Raw genomic sequence first — 21,069 nt, 5'->3', positions numbered from 1 at the left:
GGAGAGTGAGGGAAACACACAGGGAGAGTGTGAGACACAAGGACACACAGAGGAACAGGGAGACACACAGAGGAACAGGGAGACACACAGAGGAACAGGGAGACACACAGAGGAACAGGGAGACACACAGAGGAACAGGGAGACACACAGGGGAACAGGGAGACACACAGGGGAACAGGGAGACACACAGGGGAACAGGGAGACACACAGGGGAACAGGGAGACACACAGGGGAACAGGGAGACACACAGGGGAACAGAGCGAGAGACACAGACACACACACACAGAGAGAGAGAGAGACACACACACTGAGAGAGAGAGAGACACACACACAGAGAGAGAGAGAGAGACACACAGAGAGAGAGAGAGACACACAGAGAGAGAGACACACACAGAGAGTGAGGGAAACACACAGGGAGAGTGTGAGACACGCAGACACACAGAAAGAGAGAGCGAGAGAGAGAGAGACACGCACACACGAGAGAGACGCACACAGAGAGAGTGAGTGACACCGAGGGGGAGACACAGAGAGAGTGTGAGACAGAGGGAGGGAGACACACAGAGGGAGGGAGAGGGGGACACAGGGAGAGAGACCCAGAGAGAGAGATATTCCCTTCAGCTCATGCAGCTGATAGCATCTGGCACAGTCAAGCTCTCGAGGGAGCGTGGTAATCTGTTCCATCAGCGTTTACTACTGAACAAATTAACTAAGACAAGCACCACTGACTGAGCCAGCAAAATTCTTCCATTACAAAAATTATAAAGCCATTATAGAGCACAATTTGGTCCTTTATTTAAGCATGGCTGCTGTGAGAGGCGGCAGGGCCCGATGTAGGCAGAAAGACTGAGAGGGCCGACGCTATGGAGCCTGGAGATAGGGTAGGGTGGGACACACTGAGGGGGGTGGGGGTAGGACGTGTGAGAGGGGTTTGGCCACATCTGTCCTCCTAGTGTTGGTGAAGTTGGTCACGCCCCCCTATGATGGAATAGTCAGCATTTGTGACGGTTCATTTTGAAGTAGTATAAGCAGTGGTCTGTGTGTTACCCTATCATTCTCACTAGCCTATGCCATAGCTCCTACAGCTATGCCATACAGTAAATTAATCTAATAGCCTAGGCTTTTCTTACACAGATTCTGAACTAAAATGCCAGTTTCTATACACCAAGGCCTCATGTAGACTGGACACATTCACTTTTCTGGGAGAGACCACTGAGGGCCAGGCAGCTTCTTCCCCCTGCGTGCTGCCATAGAGTTACATTGACAGTGCCTGTCCAACAAGGCTCAAGGTCATTGGACATAGATAAGTCAATGTCTTTTTTCCGGTAACTTTGATTGGACTGATATGTGTTTACTTCATTGTTTACCACGTCTTCTAGCTAGCTGAAAAGTTCTATAGAATCATGTTGACTCCTAGCAAAGGATTTGGTCAGGTGGCCCAACAAGTGACGTATCGCAGCTTTAATGTTTGATGTGGTCCAGTCCCATGGGTATAACAGTAACTAGGCAATAGAAGAGAAGAGAGGGACTTGCTTTAATCTTAACTGCACAATCTTGGTAACAGGCAGGCAGACGCACTCAGAATGGTGTTTTGCCTGCATCCCAATACTCGAACAATGTAGCAATATTGTAGACTCCTGCTGAATTTGACTATGGGAAGTCAACTGATCAGAATTACAGCGTTTGTGTGTTTAGTGGTTTCATATTAGCTTTTTTAATTGAGTTTCCTCCACCAGTATTTTCATGTTCTAATCACCACTGGTGAGCTACGTGGGTGGATGAAGACAGGGGGCTGGGGTTGGGCTGACTCGTCCTGTTGATAAAAACATAATTACCCCCCAGCTCCCTGGGCCCAACCCCACGCCATTCCCCCGTTCCCGCGGACGGGCTCAGCGCCTGCGCATTAGGACATGGGTTAGGAAGCCTAGTGCTAATCAATTTGAGTTGATTAGCCAAATCGTTTGCATAATGGGCTTAACAGCAGCATCTGCTAATCAGTCTCAAGAGTGTAGCTTTTGGGGAATGTGGCGTTCCTCCTTTCCACTTCTCCAAACCTCCCTCCTTCTTCCCTTGCTCACTTATCCATTCTTCTCTAGTCTAGATACAGCAGGAGAGTGAGTGAGGGAATACAGTTGCTGAGAGCTACAGTACAGCTAGCCAGTGCTAATGCGTTAGCTCCCAGGGCTAGCTAACTCTATAACCTTTCTATTAGCTTGTCTTCCACTCTGCTCAGTGTCCCTGTGGCAAACCCTGGTTTCTGCAGCCTTTCTGTCATATGGGCCCCCCGGGCCAGAGACAGCGTGGTGGAGGTAATGTGCAGCGGGCCTCTCCCTGACTCTGGGTCAGTGTTGCCAGCAGGGTAGAGTGGCAGTGCCAGGCCCACCAACCCCTCTACTATGACCTGGGAACAGTTCCCCCTAGCGCCCACTCCACAGAGCTGCAATTAGCATGCCCACCGCGGCAGAGGTGGCACCACAGGGATTGTGGGCGAAGGTTGACGTCTTGAAATATGATGCACACACATGGCCTTAAAAAGACACCAACATTTTTTATTGTACCCAAATGATTTTAGGTTTGGGGCCAAAGTAGGAGGTGCGTCTAGGGTGACCCATCTGCTGATGTTCCCAAAAGGAACACAGGCTCTATTTCCTAGATTGTCCTCCTCAGTGAATCAGCTCTTATAGCAGACTTGAGGAGGATCTGGGAGCAGATAAAAGTGGGAGAGCGAGACTGAGAGAGTTGTACTGTGTGCTCTAGCTGGCCCCTCCAGACGTGGTGGTTGGTAGTGGTGGTGAGTAGTGGTTGGTAGTGGTGATGGTGTTGGGTAGTGGTGGTGTTGGGTAGTGGTGGTGGTGGTTGGTAGTGGTAGTGGTGGTGGTGGGTAGTGGTGGTGGTGGGTGGTGGTGGTGGATAGTCGTAGTGGTGTTGGTGGTGGTGGTGGTGGTGGTTGGTAGTGGTGGTGGTGGTGGGTGGTGGTGGTGGGTTGTTGTGGTGGTTGGTGGTGGTGGTTGGTAGTGGTGGTGGGTAGTGGTGGTGGGTAGTAGTGGTAGTGGTGGTGGGTAGTGGTGGGTAGTAGTGTGGTGGTGGGTAGTATTAGTGGTGGTGGTTGGTAGTAGTGGTGGGTAGTAGTAGTGGTGGAGGTGGCTAGTAGTGGTGGTGGGTAGTAGTAGTGGTGGTGGTTAGTAGTAGTGGTCGTGGTGGGTAGTGGTCGTGGTGGGTAGTGGTCGTGGTGGGTAGTAGTAGTGGTCGTGGTGGGTAGTAGTAGTGGTCGTGGTGGGTAGTAGTGGTGGTGGTGGGTAGTTGTGGTGGAGTTGGGTAGTTGTGGTGGAGGTGGGTAGTAGTTGTGGTGGAGGTGGGTAGTAGTTGTGGTGGAGGTGGGTAGTAGTTGTGGTGGAGGTGGGTAGTAGTTGTGGTGGAGGTGGGTAGTAGTTGTGGTGGAGGTGGGTAGTAGTTGTGGTGGTGGTGGGTAGTTGTGGTGGTGGGTTGTTGTGGTGGTGGTGGTGGTGGGTGGTGGGTAGTAGTGGGTAGCGGTGGTGGTTGGTAGTAGTGGTGGTGGTTAGTAGTGGTGGTGGTTAGTAGTGGTGGTAGCAGTAGTGGTGGTGGTTGGTAGTAGTGGTAATAGTGGTGGTGGTTGGTAGTAGTGGTAGTAGTGGTGGTGGTTGGTAGTAGTGGTGGTGGTTACTAGTTGTGGTAGCAGTGGTGGTGGTGGTTGGTAGTAGTGGGGGTGGATGGTAGTAGTGGTAGTAGTGGGGGTGGATGGTAGTAGTGGTAGTAGTGGTGGTGGTTGGTAGTAGTGGTAGTAGTGGTGGGTAGCAGTGGTGGTGGTGGTTGGTAGTAGTGGTGGTTGGTAGTGGTGGGTGGTAGTAGTGGTGGGTGGTGGTGGTTGGTAGTAGTGGTGGGTGGTGGTGGTTGGTAGTAGTGGTGGTGGTTACTAGTTGTGGTAGCGGTGGTGGTGGTGGTTGGTAGTAGTGGGGGTGGATGGTAGTAATGGTAGTAGTGGGGGTGGATGGTAGTAGTGGTAGTAGTGTTGGGTGGATGGTAGTAGTGGTAGTAGTGGTGGTGGATGGTAGTAGTGGTAATAGTGGTGGTGGTTGGTAGTAGTGGTGGTGGTTGGTGGTGGTTGGTTGCAGTGGTGGTGGTGGTTGGTAGTAGTGGTGGTTGGTAGTGGTGAGTGGTGGTTGGTAGTGGTGGGTGGTGGTTGGTAGTAGTGGTGGGTGGTGGTGGTTGGTAGTGGTGGTTGGTAGTAGTGGTGGGTAGTGGGTAGTTGTGGTGGGTGGTGGTGGTGGTGGTGGTTGGTAGTAGTGGTAGTAGTGGTGGGTAGCAGTGGTGGTGGTGGTTGGTAGTAGTGGTGGTTGGTAGTGGTGGGTGGTGGTTGGTAGTGGTGGTGGTGGTTGGTAGTAGTGGTGGGTGGTGGTGGGTGGTGGTTGGTAGTAGTGGTGGGTAGTTGTGGTGGGTGGTGGTGGTGGTGGTGGTTGGTAGTGGTGGGTAGCAGTGGTGGTGGTGGTTGGTAGTAGTGGTGGTTGGTAGTGGTGGGTGGTAGTAGTGGTGGGTGGTGGTGGTTGGTAGTAGTGGTGGGTGGTGGTGGTTGGTAGTAGTGGTGGTGGTTACTAGTTGTGGTAGCAGTGGTGGTGGGGGTGGATGGTAGTAATGGTAGTAGTGGGGGTGGATGGTAGTAGTGTTGGGTGGATGGTAGTAGTGGTAGTAGTGTTGGGTGGATGGTAGTAGTGGTAGTAGTGGTGGTGGATGGTAGTAGTGGTTGGTGGTGGTGGTTGGTTGCAGTGGTGGTGGTGGTTGGTAGTAGTGGTGGTGGTTGGTAGTGGTGGTGGTGGTTGGTTGCAGTAGTGGTGTTGGATGGTAGTAGTGGTAGTAGTGTTGGGTGGATGGTAGTAGTGGTAGTAGTGGTGGTGGATGGTAGTAGTGGTGGTGGTTGGTGGTGGTGGTTGGTTGCAGTAGTGGTGGTGGTTGGTGGTGGTGGTGGTGGTGGTTGGTGGTGGTGGTTGGTTGCAGTAGTGGTGGTGGATGGTAGTAGTGGTGGTGGTTGGTGGTGGTTGGTTGCAGTGGTGGTGGTGGTTGGTAGTAGTGGTGGTTGGTAGTAGTGGTGGTTGGTAGTGGTGGGTGGTGGTTGGTAGTAGTGGTGGTGGTTGGTAGTGGTGGGTGGTGGTTGGTAGTAGTGGTGGGTGGTGGTGGTTGGTAGTGGTGGGTGGTGGTTGGTAGTAGTGGTGGGTAGTGGGTAGTTGTGGTGGGTGGTGGTGGTGGCTGTGTGGATTAAAGTGGAGGCTGCAATCTGGCTTGCTCAGTTCCAGCCTAATTAAGGTGATTTGTTCCCTGCATCTGGCTCCCAGATGTCAGCCTCAACTGCCTCTCTCTCTCTCTCTCTCTTTCTCTCTTTCTCTCTTTCTCTCTTTCTTTCTCTCTTTCTCTCTTGCTCTCTCTCTCAGAGCAGAGACGACACGCAAACACATAAACAGTGTCGGCGAAGGCCCATCTTGACACTGCTTGTCAGTAAGTCACGTCCCAGTCCAATGGGGAATTATATCATCAGAATAACTATAGATACTTGTGGATTACATTATGACAGGTTCAGAGTCAGACATAACATTGTGTAGGGGGCTTCATCCTCTGTGTGGATATTCTAAAGCTTAGGCTAGTAACCTGGCTGCAGAGGCCTCTGAATAGTACTATTAGCCTACAGTATAGTCTCCTCCTAGCCTGACTTGTCCATGCTGATCTAGAGTCAGTGTTTATATCTCCTCTGGGTACCTCTCTCCCAATATTGATGATCTGGGATCTGCCCTATGACATTACATGCCTAGAGACCATAAAGGCTGCTGGTGAATTTCTGCCATTTTTTAGTGGAAATGCTGCCTGGATCCAAGTAGTTGTACTTATTTTTCTACACTTCTGTCTGTAGTTAAAGATGGAAGATGTGCTGAAAGAAAGGGGGGAAGAAGGGAGTGTGTATGTGTACATTTTATGTGTGCATACACTGTACAGTGGGGTGTGTGTGATGCCAGCGTGTAAGTTGTCACGGTGCCTGTGCTAGTGTCATATCTAGGTCTGTCTGTCTGTCTCTGTTTGGAGGGAGAGGAGAGAAGATGAGGCTGATTCTGTCTCTCTCTTCTCTCTCACGCTCCCCCTCTCCCAGTGAAGGGCTAGTGGTGCCAGACTACAGGGGGGAAAAGAGAGTTAAAAGAAGAGGGGTTTTCTTGTTTGTCTGCTGATGTAAATGACGGTCACCCCCCACAGAGCCCTGTGTAATCATTTAGTGTTTTCTCCTCCTCCCCTCTTGGTCTCACAGAGAGAACTGAATGCCACAGCCACAGCCCTGGCCAACAGACAAGATGAGAGCGAGCAGTCCAGGAAAAAGCTCATCGACCAGAGCCGCGAGTTCAAGAAAAACACACCAGAGGTGAGTGTCTGCTCTGCTTCTGCCTGTCCCTAGTTACACACACACACACACACACACACACACACCACATTAGTAGAGGCACGACAGACAGGATGTCTGTGTTGGTGTAACGGACATGCAGCATCATGGCCGAACAGACGTGTGTGTAGACCCTCGTCATCAATGCCTCTATTGTCATCCGACGGGGACACATCACCCGTCCCCTTTGTCGGGGGTGGGGTCAGGGAAATGGTGCCCAGTCAAGCGGAGGAGACAATGTCCTCTTATTGTTCACTGGCCCTCCGCCCCCCCACCCTTCTTTCAGCTGCTTCCACTGGCGTTTTGTGTGTTTTTATTTACCTTTTGGACAGTGTCTCTTCATCTCGAATGGCTGAGCTCCTCATTTGTTCCTTCTCATTGGATTCCACTTCCCATGCGATCCAGTTAGCCCATCCTTACATTAGCCCATGCTAGCATAGTTTTTTAAAACACCATTCATTACATGTCATTACATAGGCTACTCAATGCTCCTCCCTCTTGTAAGCTCCAACTCAAACCAGGTTTGTCAGTACAATCTGAAACCCTTTGGGAATCAAAGGATGACCTTAGTAGTCAGTAGTCCGAAACCACCAGCCCACAGCCACCCCCTCAAACTGAGCTCTATTACTCCACTACGACCACCTTTTAAGGAATATTCCTTGTCGCATGGTTGGTCAAGGCTGTTCTGGACAGTTTTGATCGGCCCTGCTGCTTTTCTGTGAAGTCATGTCTTGAGTTGGTAAAAACTAACACCAAATTTCCCTAAGAAATGCAGAAGTAGACTCTTGTCCCTCCTACCCTTAGCTCTGTCAACTGTTCCCATTGAAGAGTGACCACTACCTAGCCTATTCTCCTCTGCCTTGTCAGTTATTCTACCCTCCTAGCACCACCACCATCGTTTTCACAGGTTGCCATTTTCTCATGATCCTAAAATGCATCGATGCTGATGACATAAACCCTCTATTCAGACAGAAAATGAGCCCATTTTGCACCGCAGAGTTCCTCTGGGGGGTGGATTTGTTTTCCACCTAAATCTTGTAAACACCAGGAATGCGTGACACTCCAGCTGTGCGAAGTGGTGCGGCCATTGTGTCCACCCGCCCGCCTCGGCTCCACGTCATGTGACCCTTTTGTGAGGTTCCTCCGTCGCCATGGCTCTCCTTTCCTCAAACAAAAGAGAGTGCAGGAGAGAGCAATGTGAAATATAAAGAGAACGAAAGAGCGAGAAGAACAAACAGACTGCAGGTGGGAGGACAGACGAGTAGCTTCATTTACTTACTGTAGTTGAAACAGATATTCATCCGTTCAAACAATATTGAATGTAAAATGGATAACAAACTACTCATCAGATAATATGTACTGAATGTACTGTTGCACCCACACACAGTCTTAGATGACGGCTTGGTGTTTTAGGTCTGGGCCCACCTGAGTCAGCTCATCCTCAGGGCCCATTAGTCTGTTTGGTGATTTACAGTAAGCCCCTCCGCTGTAAAGTAAGCTGCCGGCCAGGTCATTGTCATTGCTCAGGGCAGTGCTGCCCTTCTCTGTCTGCCCCCCCCCCCCCCCCCCCCCCCCCCACACACACACACACACACACACACACAGACAGAGCAACGCAGCACAGCAGTGCTATGTGCTGTGTCAGCAGCAGCCGTGCCATGCTTCATTCTGGGCCCTGATGACCCATGGTGCTCTGGCACACAGAGGCAGACCTAATGCACAGTAGACACAGAGGTCAGGAATCGGGTGACTTTTAGAACAGGAGAACAACACCTTAACAGGATAGAGGGGAGGACTGAGATCCAGCTTCCATTCCACTCATTCATATCCCTTCTATGCAGAGGTCTGCACACCATTATGAGATATAATAATCTATTGGTGTGTTGTGTGTATGACGTCTCTGGAATGGACAGGTTGTGATCCATGGTATAAGATGGTATACAGCTGAGTTGTGGGCCCATTGGCAGGTGGTTTCTCTGGTGACTAGAGGGAGTCCATATACAGCAGACATATTGAGGGTACACTGTCAATGTTTGGCACAATCGTTGGCTCACTACCCCAGAGGCCCCTTTCTTAGTCAGAGGAGTACGTCCCCAAAGTCATAAACCGCTCAGTCTACTAAGGAAGAGAGGGGACAAAGTGGCTTAGTCACTTTCAGCATAATGGTCAAGTTTATGTAACCGTGAACTCCTTAGTTTCAGTTTGTCAGAAATTCTGTAAAAAATAAATCAATAATAATAATCCATTGAACCTCAATGGAGTGATGGATCACTATGTAGACCTGGGCCTCCACGGTGATGGATCACTATGTAGACCTGGGCCTCCACGGTGATGGATCACTATGTAGACCTGGGCCTCCACGGTGATGGATCACTATGTAGACCTGGGCCTCCACGGTGATGGATCACTATGTAGACCTGGGCCTCCACGGTGATGGATCACTATGTAGACCTGGGCCTCCACGGTGATGGATCACTATGTAGACGATGATGGATCACTATGTAGACCTGGGCCTCCACGGTGATGGATCACTATGTAGACGATGATGGATCACTATGTAGACCTGGGCCTCCACGGTGATGGATCACTATGTAGACCTGGGCCTCCACGGTGATGGATCACTATGTAGACCTGGGCCTCCACGAGGAGATCACACTGATGTGAGTTGAAATGACTGATGACATAATGAAAATGTCTCTTTCATTAAGAGTGACATTGTGTCAGTTCTGTCAGTCTTCCCAGCCTCAGATATGGCTTGAGAACTTTATTTTGGGACTTTAGACGAACCCAGGAGTGTTTCCGATTGCTCAGAGGAGGCCGTTAGCCAGCCTTGATGAAATATCTACTGAAAGTCAAGAATAGATACAAGGATACAGTGCGATAGCAAACACTATTGATATATGTGTTCAGCTGATGCAGTGCTCCGCCAAACAAATATAGTGTTGTCCAGGGGAGAGCTTGGATAAGTATGTCATGGCCATTGTGCTCCTCTCCCCAGCAATTTGATCACGGCAGCCATTGTTGCTGCCCCACCCCCTCCCCACTTCTTCCCTTTTCTCCTCTCCTTTTTTGTCTGAAAATTCCTTCCGAGTTACCACTCCCAACGAGTGTTGATGAATAAATGGAAAATAAAAACCTGTTTTGTCTCTGGGTCTCTAATAAATCAGGCTTCTTTTCCATATAAACCGTCCAGGGCTGCAATTTATGTTTGAGCTTAATAACCCGTTACTAAATTAATCGTGCTGGGGTTTTGGCTGGGAGGCTGTGTTCTCGGGGATTCTGTGAACTCTGTAAGAGAGGGAAAAAAGAAAAAGGGAAAAAATAACTGCTCTAGTTGCCAGAATGGGCCCAGAACCCAAGGTACAAAACATCAAGGGGTTCCGGCAGAGGGGTGGAAATTTCATCCCTCTGTCGCTTGGAGCTGGAAAGCTACCTTAATTACTGCTCTGTTCAGAGGGGCTCAGAGTTGCTAACTCAATGTAGTGTTTCAATGTAGTGTTTCAACCCTTTCAAAGTGTTTCATCTCATCTCTCTGAGAAGGGGAGTTATGGACACCCTTTCAAAGTCATCTCATCTCTCTGAGAAGGGGAGTTATGGACACCCTTTCAAAGTGTTTAATCTCGTCTCTCTGAGAAGGGGAGTTATGGACACCCTTTCAAAGTCATCTCATCTCTCTGAGAAGGGGAGTTATGGACACCCTTTCAAAGTCATCTCATCTCTCTGAGAAGGGGAGTTATGGACACCCTTTCAAAGTCATCTCTTCTCTCTGAGAAGGGGAGTTATGGACACCCTTTCAAAGTCATCTCTTCTCTCTGAGAAGGGGAGTTATGGACACCCTTTCAATGTGCTGAGTGTCTTCCTCTCTGGACTCCTGGTGAGGATATTTTTGGGTTGTTCGGTTCACCTCCATTTTGGCTCAGAGTGCACACCATGCTAGTGTTGCATGTGACTTCTCTCTCAAACTTATTTATGTCTGAAGACAGTAAAAGAGGGTATTGATTACTTTCGTTTTTAGTTACAGATTCCACCCGATAACTTCTCAAGGAGTTGTCTGGTATTAAATTGAAAAGAGGGTGATTTCTACACCTCTTTATATACTACTGTTCTTTGTAATGCATGAGCGTTCCTGGTCTTTTATTTTGTCAAGTGGAATGATAAGACGGAACAGGTAGTTTAATGAACAAGGGGATTTCTAGCTGTGTTATCACTGCTTGACCTCACGGCTGTACGGTGTTGCAATTTACCTCTGTCTGATAAGAGGCCTGATATGTCCACCTTACGCTCCCCCTTAAAGAGAGACATCCTTCCTTTCTGCTGGACGTTGCATTTGTTTTCCAATAATTCAATTATACAGCCTGTTTCTTCTCTTGTTCAATACGGTTTTGTTGCCATCCGAGAGAAAAGGACTGAATTCCGGGACACACTTTGTGAATAAGATACAAGGACATTCAGTAGGTTAAATCTTTCCAGACATGTCTGCATGGAAGAGGTTCATCTGATTCTGACAGAATTCAGGGACTCTGTCTCGGCCCTTTCCCACTTTGTCAGATGATATTTGAGTTTGAGATTTACCTTGTGACATAACCTTGTGACAGCCTTTTTTATTATCTGAGTAGGAGTCTAACCGTGTGACATCACCAGAATCATGAGAAGACGTCAGGTTGACCTACTGTTTTCCATGGTAAGAAGTTACCTCCAGAGAGTGTGAGGACTGAGCTGAGTGTCTGACTTGAGTCAGAAGAGGGCTTAATTTAATCACTGTCGTCTCTGTTTGTTTTGAATCCTGAAATAGTCTAACCGAACATGGGCGCATGTTTGAATCAGTCAGACCACTTGTCCAGTGCCCATAGTACTCGGATATAAAGCTCATCAGAATGAATGCCCTGCATTTGGCAAGAGGGCTGTCGATGACTCTGCTTGTGCATACTGTAAGTAATTATATCTCTACTATCAGCTTCTCTCCGTGGTGCCCCATGAAGGCTCCCACGTATGCTAGTGATCGTTATCCCTCTCTGGCTGTGGCTGTGTTGAAACAGGCTTTGGAGTGAGATTTGCCCGTATGTGGACAGTTTGGGCCGGCAGTGTGAAAGAGGCTTTAGTGTGATAAACTGCCCTGAAATGGTTGTCTGAGCTGCTTCCACAGTCAAACTATTTAAATAAAGCCATATTCATCCCCCGCCTGTGGAGTTGACATATTTCCAGTTCAGTAATGTATTAGAAGCATTGATAGAAGGCCACGTCTAAAAAATATATATATATATATAAAAATAATGTAAATACCTCCACCAGCCTTTTGATAGCAACTCAATTCTGACCATTTCATTTTAGACAAACCCCCATGCATATTAAAAGGGTGTTTATAAACCGTGTGAAAAATACGACTTCTCTTCTCAACAACATCAATAAATTGAGCATGTTGGACATCACAAAATAGCACTGAAGCTGTTCATGGAGACACTGCAGGAGGCAGACATGTCTGTTTTTATCTTAATGTCTTAATCTGAAATCAGAGTTGACTAAACATGGAGCCTCAGATCAGGTTTAAGGCACAGTCTTGTGCTACCTGTAAAAAGAACATATGTACAAGATCCAATCAATGTGAAAATCAGTCAGGGTGGCTGGGAGCAGCATTACTGTGTACAGGATTATTTTTGCTCAGTCTGGTGGCCCCTGTGTTTGTTTGGGCCCTGAGTTTAGCGGGGGCCATTGGGTGGTGTCTTCTGCTGCAGTTGCTCAGCCCTACACCCACCCAGCCTTCCATCACCCTGCAACTGCTAGCCTTCCCGGCCCTCCTGCCTGCCAGTCGGCCCCGTCTGCCTCCCTGAGAATGTGCTGTGCAGTGCCGGGGGATTTCTGAGGCTGCCAGGGCCTATCAGAGGGAGCAGCAAAGTGAGCTTCCCTGACAAAGTGAATATAGTAATTAGGGCTGATCCGTTGGCATGGCGCCCAACCCTGACTGACTGGCGTCTCCCACAGTTAATTATAGCCCTCCTGTTTAACACGACACAGGGATATTTACCAGCCAGACAGCCAGCGAACCAACCAACGACAGAAGAGCGAGAACTTCAGCCACCGACGCCTCCCCCTTTTTGCCCTCAAACCTGCCTATTGAGTTCAGAGGCGGGCCTGGTAATCCAGCCTGACTGAGGAATTTGGTGGGAGGATGGAAGGAGGACGGGAGGGGGAGGTCTGACTGGCTCTCCCAGTCTACCACACAGCTCGGCAGGGGGTGGTGATGATGTACGCCAAGGGGACTTCTCCTTAATGATTTTTAGCCGGACGTACTGTACTCTGTAGGGCAGCAGTATGCCTGCATCATGTACTGTACTCTGTAGGGCAGCAGTATGCCTGCATCATGTACTGTACTCTGTAGGGCAGCAGTATGCCTGCATCATGTACTGTAATCTGTAGGGCAGCAGTCTGCCTGCATCATGTACTGTACTCTGTAGGGCAGCAGTATGCCTGCATCATGTACTGTACTCTGTAGGGCAGCAGTCTGCCTGCATCATGTACTGTACTCTGTAGGGCAGCAGTATGCCTGCATCATGTACTGTACTCTGTAGAGCAACAGTCTGCCTGCATCATGTACTGTACTCTGTAGGGCAGCAGTCTGCCTGCATCATGTACTGTACTCTGTAGGGCAGCAGTATGCCTGCATCATGTACTGTACTCTGTAGGGCAGCAGTCTGCCTGCATCATGTACTGTACTCTGTAGGGCAGCAGTCTGCCTGCATCATGTACTGTACTCTGTAGGGCAGCAGTATCAAATCAAATGTATTTATATAGCCCTTCGTACATCAGCTGATATCTCAAAGTGCTATACAGAAACCCAGCCTAAAACCCCAAACAGCAAGCAATGCAGGTGTAGAAGCACGGTGGCTAGGAAAAACTCCCTAGAAAGGCCAAAACCTAGGAAGAAACCTAGAGAGGAACCAGGCTATGTGGGGTGGTGAGGGAACATTATCCCTTGCCCGGGCGTAAATGTGGGTGAGGGTCGTTTGTTAATGTGTGAGGGGTTCATCAGAGAGCCACGGCATCAGTGACGTACACCATCACACCAGCGAATTACCCATTTCTCTGACCCTTTCTCTCACCATGAGCCCCTGCCTCTGGGAGGGGCCTCCTCCACCCCTTCTACACCCGGCTGTAAATCTGAATTCCAGCTTCTCTCAAAGACCCCAAAAGGAATGGAAATGGTCCCAATAATATAACTAATCCCTATGGAACTTTCCCACGCAAAGACTCTGCTTACCCTCATTAAGCCCCATTCACTTTTAATTCATCATTAATTATTACAATTACTCTAAGCACTGTGCTCACAGAATACAGTGTACTGTTTGAAAGCCACTTAATGCAACTATATACCTAAATTCATTTCACAATATGCCACAATGCATTGAAAGATTATGCAAGATGATCTAATCTCGGTTATTGATTCTGTGCAGGCGAGTTGTACCTTATTTCCCATAGTCCGATGATGGGAAGCGGCTCTTAGCAGTGATGGGCTTAGAGCCCTTTGCCCCCAAAGGTGTGGAGCACAGGCAACTGGGGGAGTCAGTCGCAGGTGAGTCTATGGTGTTTCCCACAGCACTCCCTTCATCTTCTATCAGGAGCGGCCATTTTGTGCCAAATGCACCAAGCGCATGCCCAGTGTGCCTACAATAAAACACTGGAACTAGTGGACTGCTGATGCGTTTGCCATCAAATGCCCAAACTCATTTGAAGTCTCTCCCTCTTTTTTTAAGCTCACTTGTTTAATGCACTGGTACATTGCATATCTGCCTCAAGGATTTGGTCCATCTGGTCAGCTAATGCTGGGGTTGATGGAAGAGTGGAACTGACAGGAGTTGAGCACATGCCATCTCATCACCTCTGGGGTTCTGTGATTAGCTAGCTGCTTTCCACAGGCTCTCTGGGACAGAAAGAGGATTGCTTGTTGGGTTTGGAGGACCGTAGGGAGACAGATGGGCACGGGGCATCCCTCACTGCATCCTCGCTCTCTGACAGCATTCAGTACAAGACCCTGGACGCCAGCCTAGTCATCATGTCATCCTACTGCAGGATGAGGCTAAATGAAGGTTCTCTCCATTTTGGTCCCTATGAAAGCATCTATTTTGGCTCCAGTTTCCCTTGGTGGTTTTGCCCGTTGTATCATGTACTCTGATGGCAGTAAATCAACAATGGTAACAATCATTGTTCCACATGAGGGTGGTCTCCTCGTGCTTACATTACAAACTAAGGTGTGGGGCCTCTTTATGCTAGCAGCTACATGTACATATGTGGCATTACTGGCATCTCAAATGAGATAATTTAACTCCCATTCAACATATCTTGGTTTAATTGCTTTCCCTCTACATAAAACAGATCGTTAGTTATTATTGTATTCCAAAGCCAGACACATGGCATTTACCCCCACTCGTATGCAAGGAAGGTTGGTATTACATGAGAACCTTGTGGTAACCTCTCCATGCCCCTGCGTAAATGAAAAATCCACCCACTGACAGACAATAACAACGTGGCACCCACTTTAAATTAAAGCAGCCCATCACCACACTAGATAGAGGGGGGCGACTGGGGAGCTTTGAGTCCAAATGAAGAGGAGGGGGCCTGAGTAGATCAGGCGATTAGAGTAGGGGGAAATTGGATATGGTCCCGCTAGGCTCCGGCTAGCCCCCCAGTGCGGGGGGGGAATGATTGCAGAGCACAGGGCCATTAGACAGACAGCAACTGGGAATAGGCCTCTCCCTCTGGAATTAAGCCACTCTCCCCGGCCCCCTATCCCAGCATGCAGAGGGAGCCTGGCCATCCGTCTTCCTATGACATCAGATCTGTCACTACTACTCTCCCCCCCCCCCCCCCCCCCCCCCCCCCCCCCCATTCCAACAGGTAAGACCCTGGATATCCACTAATTCAGCAGGATGCTGTTCAGTATTAGATGAAGGAGCTCATAATATACTCAAGCACACATGCTACATGGGCATATAAGGGCTGCACAATATGGGCAAAAAATCTAATTGCGGTATAGATCGAAACACTTGGGTGAACTGTTGGAATCATTGAAATAGAATGATTTATATTAATAATAAGCAAAGTGGAAAGCAGCATAGTTTTTGTTTGGAACAATCTGGTGGCTTCATTTGACCTAACAGAACAGCCTGCAAACTTATAGTAAAACTAACAGTGGGGAGGAGGAACCGAACTGTTTGTGTGATGAATATCACACATGTCATTATTATGATTTCGATGTGAATTTGATTAATTGTGCAGCCCTAGCGCGTATGCACACGCAGTTTGCACCCATACACGCACACACAATTACTTTCCTCAAGATTTGTGATCAAATTTGACCATCATTTGAGGTGAGATTTGTTTGTTTTGTCGTTCTAGGAGAGACATGATTTTGTGCCTTCGTGTTTGTTTGTTTACCTTGAATTCTTAACACTTCACATACATAGCAACCAAGACGTTTATCCATATTTGTGGGTGTGAAAAAGAAGGCACTATTCGAAACCCCTTGGGAGTCTGTGCTTGTCTTTTTTAAATATGCCATTTCAAGTTACCAAGGCTATCATTTATCTTTTTAATGAATAGTTTGTTTGTTTTGCATTTGTATGTCTTTATACATGTCTGGCAGTGTCTGTTTCTTTGTATGTCTGCTTTTGGAAGTGTGTTCCTTTGTCTGGGTCGTGTGTGTGTGCGTGCGTGTGTGTGTGTGCGTGTGTCTGCGTGTGTGTGGTCACATCCTCACCCCCTCCTTCCTCTTTGCTTCGTTGTGCGGCGTTTCCCTCTGTGGGTGGTCGACGGGCGCGAGGCGCAGGCTTGCCCAGAGATCGAGTTTCAAGGCGGGTGGGAGGGAGGCTGGCTTCTGTCACTCAGAGGAAGCTCAGAGCTCTGTCAGGGCCGTCCCTCCTTCCACTCATACACTACAGACACGCACACAGGCACACGCACTACACACACCCCGCGTCACCACTGCACTCCCCCGGCCCGGGATCTATTTACACAGGCTCCTCTTACAGCCAGTCAACGGTGTGCTTGCCTTTCCTGTGCTTTTCATCACCAGTCCACCGCAGGCCCACTCTGGCCCCCGTATGTCCCCACTCACTGACGACAGTTGTCCCCCACCTCTCTGTCTGTGTGTCTCTATCCTTTTTCTTTCATTCTGTCTTTGTTGTTCCTTCTCTCTCTCTCACACACAGCAGTAACCCCCTTTCTTTTTGTCTCTCCCTGTGTCTCTTCCTTACATCTACGCTGAACTAAAATAGAAACGCAACATGTAAAGTGTTGGTCCCATGTTTCATGAGCTTAAATAAAACATCCCAGAAATGTTCCATATGCACAAAAAGCTTATTTCTCTCAGATTTTGTGCACAAATTTGTTTACATCCCTGTTAGTGAGCATTTCTCCTTTGCCTGTCAGGTGGATGGATTATCTTGGCAATGTCAAGTAGCTTATTAAACAGCATGATCACTACAGGTGCACGTTGTGCTGGGGAAAATAAAGGCCATTCTAAAATGTGCAGTTTTGTCACACAACACAATGCCACAGATGTCTCAAGTTTTGAAGGAGCGCGCAATTGCCATGCTGACTGCAGGAATGTCCACCAGAGCTGTTGCCAGAGAATTTGTTAATTTGTTCTACCATAAGCCGCCTCAACGTCATTTTAGAGAATTTGTCCAACCGGCCTCACAACCGCAGACCACGTGTATGGCGTTGTGTGGGCTAGTGGTTTGCTGATGTCAACGTTGTGAACAGCGCGCCCCATGGGGTGGCGGTGGGGTTATGGTATGGGAAGGCATAAGCTATGGACAATGAAAACAATTGCATTTTATCTATGCAATTTGCATGCACCCACTAACTCCATGTCTCTCATTAAACACTTTAAGGTTGGCCTCAGAAAACTAGGCTATATGAGAGGATGGTTGGTACTGCCCATATACACCATTTGGTTCCTGTGACGGGATCCTGAGGCCCATTGTCGTGCCGTTCATCCGCCACCATCCCCTCATGTTTCAGCATGATAATGTATGACCCCAAGTCACAAGGATCTATACACAATTCCTGGAAGCTAAAAATGTCCCAGTTCTTCAATGGCCTGCATATTCACCAGACATGTCACCCATTGAACATGTTTCAGATGCTCTGGATCGACATGTATGACAGCATGTTCCAGTTCCCGCCAGTATCCAGCAACTTCCCACAGCCAATGAAGAGGAGTGGGACAACATTCCACAGGCCACAATCAACAGCCTGATCAACTCTATGCGAAGGAGATGTCACGCTCCATGAGTGGTCACACCATATACTGACTAATTTTCTCATCCACGCCCCTAACTTTTCTTTTTAAAGGTATGTGAAATCCATAGATTAGGGCCTACTGAATTGATTTCAATAGACTGTTTGAAATTGTTGCATGTATATTTTTGTTCAGTATATGTCTGTTATTCGTTTTCTCTTCTCGCTCCCTTTCTTCCATGCTCCAGTCAGTCACTCAGTGGTCAGGATTAGGTGTCTGGCCCTAATGCTCCCCGGCCTCGTGTTACAGGGTGCTGCTGCGACTGCAGTGCACCCACTAACCCCATGTCTCTCATTAAACACTTTAAGGTTGGCCTCAGAAAAGTTTTTCAGGCTAGCTAAAGACAAAACTCTATATTATATCAAACCTAAAGATGCATACAGAAATCAATCATATTTTCAATCAAATGTATTTATAAAACCCTTTTTACAACAGCAGATGTCACAAAGTGCTGTACAGAAACCCAGCCTAAAACCCCAGACAGCATGCAATGCAGATGTAGAAGCATGGTGGCTAGGAACAACTCCCTAGAAAGGCAGGAACCTAGAGAGGAACCAGGCTCTGAGGGGTGACCAGTCCTCCTCTGGCTGTGCCGGGTGGAGATTATAAGAGTACATGGCCATTAAGGCCAGATTGTTCTTCAAGATGTTCAAATGTTCATAGATGACCAACAGGTTCAAATCATATTCACAGTGGTTGTAGAGGGTGCAACAGGTCAGTATGTCAGGAGTAAATTTCAGTTGGCTTTACATAGCCAAGCATTCAGAGAGAGAGAGAGCGCAAGGTAGCACGTCCGGTGAAATTGCCTTTGGAAGAGGTTTGATGTTCAATGCCCATTAATAATTTTTCCGTTCCATTATTTATCCAGTCCTTTTTCTCAGACTGTATGGCTGAGCTCTGTTTGGTGCGTTTTCTATACAGTACCAGTCAAAAGTTTGGACACACCTTCTCATTCCAGGGTTTTTCTTTTTTACTATTTTCTACATTGTAGAATAATAGTGAAGACATCAAAGCTATGAAATAACACATATGGAATCATGTCATAATCAAACAAGTGTTACACAAATCAAAATATATTTTATATTTGAGATTCTTCGAAATAGTCACCGTTTGCCCTGATGACCGCTTTGGTATTCTGTCAACTATTTCATAAAGAAAATAAAGAAAAACCCTTACATGAGTAGGTGTGTCTAAACTTTTGACTGGGTGTAAGTGTGTGTGTGTATATATATATATATATATATATATATATATATATATATATATATATATATATATATATATATATATATATATATATAATACAGTGCCTTGCGAAAGTATTCGGCCCCCTTAAACTTTGCGACCTTTTGCCACATTTCAGACTTCAAACATAAAGATATAAAACTGTTTTAACAAATCAAAAACTGAAAAATTGGGCGTGCAAAATTATTCAGTCCCCTTAAGTTAATACTTTGTAGCGCCACCTTTTGCTGCGATTACAGCTGTAAGTCGCTTGGGGTATGTCTCTATCAGTTTTGCACATCGAGAGACTGACATTTTTTCCCATTCCTCCTTGCAAAACAGCTCGAGCTCAGTGAGGTTGGATGGAGAGCATTTGTGAACAGCAGTTTTCAGTTCTTTCCACAGATTCTCGATTGGATTCAAGTCTGGACTTTGACTTGGCCATTCTAACACCTGGATATGTTTATTTTTGAACCATTCCATTGTAGAGTCTGCAAAAGTCTCAGGTCTTTTGCAGACTCCATCAGGTTTTCTTCCAGAATGGTCCTGTATTTGGCTCCATCCATCTTCCCATCAATTTTAACCATCTTCCCTGTCCCTGCTGAAGAAAAGCAGGCCCAAACCATGATGCTGCCACCACCATGTTTGACAGTGGGGATGGTGTGTTCAGCTGTGTTGCTTTTACGCCAAACATAACGTTTTGCATTGTTGCCAAAAAGTTCAATTTTGGTTTCATCTGACCAGAGCACCTTCTTCCACATGTTTGGTGTGTCTCCCAGGTGGCTTGTGGCAAACTTTAAACAACACTTTTTATGGATATCTTTAAGAAATGTCTTTCTTCTTGCCACTCTTCCATAAAGGCCAGATTTGTGCAATATACGACTGATTGTTGTCCTATGGACAGAGTCTCCCACCTCAGCTGTAGATCTCTGCAGTTCATCCAGAGTGATCATGGGCCTCTTGGCTGCATCTCTGATCAGTCTTCTCCTTGTATGAGCTGAAAGTTTAGAGGGACGGCCAGGTCTTGGTAGATTTGCAGTGGTCTGATACTCCTTCCATTTCAATATTACCGCTTGCACAGTGCTCCTTGGGATGTTTAAAGCTTGGGAAATCTTTTTGTATCCAAATCCAGCTTTAAACTTCTTCACAACAGTATCTCGGACCTGCCTGGTGTGTTCATTGTTCTTCATGATGCTCTCTGCGCTTTTAACGGACCTCTGAGACCATCACAGTGCAGGTGCATTTATACGGAGACTTGATTACACACAGGTGGATTGTATTTATCATCATTAGTCATTTAGGTCAACATTGGATCATTCAGAGATCCTCACTGAACTTCTGGAGAGAGTTTGCTGCACTGAAAGTAAAGGGGCTGAATAATTTTGCACGGCCAATTTTTCAGTTTTTGATTTGTTAAAAAAGTTTGAAATATCCAATAAATGTCGTTCCACTTCATGATTGTGTCCCACTTGTTGTTGATTCTTCACAAAAAAATACAGTTTTATATCTTTATGTTTGAAGCCTGAAATGTGGTAAAAGGTCGCAAAGTTCAAGGGGGCCGAATACTTTCGCAAGGCACTGTATATATACACACACACACACACACACACACACACACACACACACACACACGCGCACACACACATATATATATATATATATATATATATATATATATATATATATATATATATATATATATATATATATATATATATATATATATGAGTTTTTACCAAAAGGTCCGCCCGTGTGGTTCTGGGATTTTTGCTTGTGATCATTTTTACCCCACGGGGTGAGATCTTGCGTGGAGCCCCAGATCGAGGGAGATTATCAGTGGTCTTGTATGTCTTCCATGTCCTAATAATTGCTCCCACAGTTGATTTATTCAAACCAAGCTGCATACCTATTGCAGATTCAGTCTTCCCAACCTGGTGCAGGTCTACAATTTTGTTTCTGGTGTCCTTTGACAGCTCTTTGGTCTTGGCCATAGTGGAGTTTGGAGTGTGACTGTTTGAGGTTGTGGACAGGTGTCTTTTATACTGATAACAAGTTCAAACAGGTGCCATTAATACAGGTAATGAGTGGAGGACAGAGGAGCCTCTTAAAGAAGAAGTTACAGGTC

The 21,069-nt window shown here is 47.2% G+C and overlaps 1 protein-coding gene across 16 annotated transcripts in view; it reads left to right on the top strand.

Moving 5' to 3' along the window:
• Window positions 1–21,069, top strand: part of cux1a (cut-like homeobox 1a) — a 206,866-nt gene that overhangs the window by 47,807 nt on the left and 137,990 nt on the right. For all 16 annotated transcript variants that reach the window (XM_090186277.1, XM_021617952.3, XM_090186273.1 and 13 more), the window contains exon 2: window positions 6,296–6,406. In XM_090186277.1, coding sequence (XP_090042403.1) covers window positions 6,296–6,406 — 111 coding nt within the window. The remainder of the gene's footprint in view (window positions 1–6,295; window positions 6,407–21,069) is intronic.

Source organism: Oncorhynchus mykiss, chromosome 10 (assembly GCF_057628025.1).
Source record: "Oncorhynchus mykiss isolate SJ-2025 chromosome 10, ASM5762802v1, whole genome shotgun sequence".
Classification (NCBI taxonomy): Eukaryota; Metazoa; Chordata; class Actinopteri; order Salmoniformes; family Salmonidae; genus Oncorhynchus; species Oncorhynchus mykiss.
Note: the sequence above shows the minus strand (reverse complement) of the source record. Positions and strands in the feature narration are given on the sequence as shown.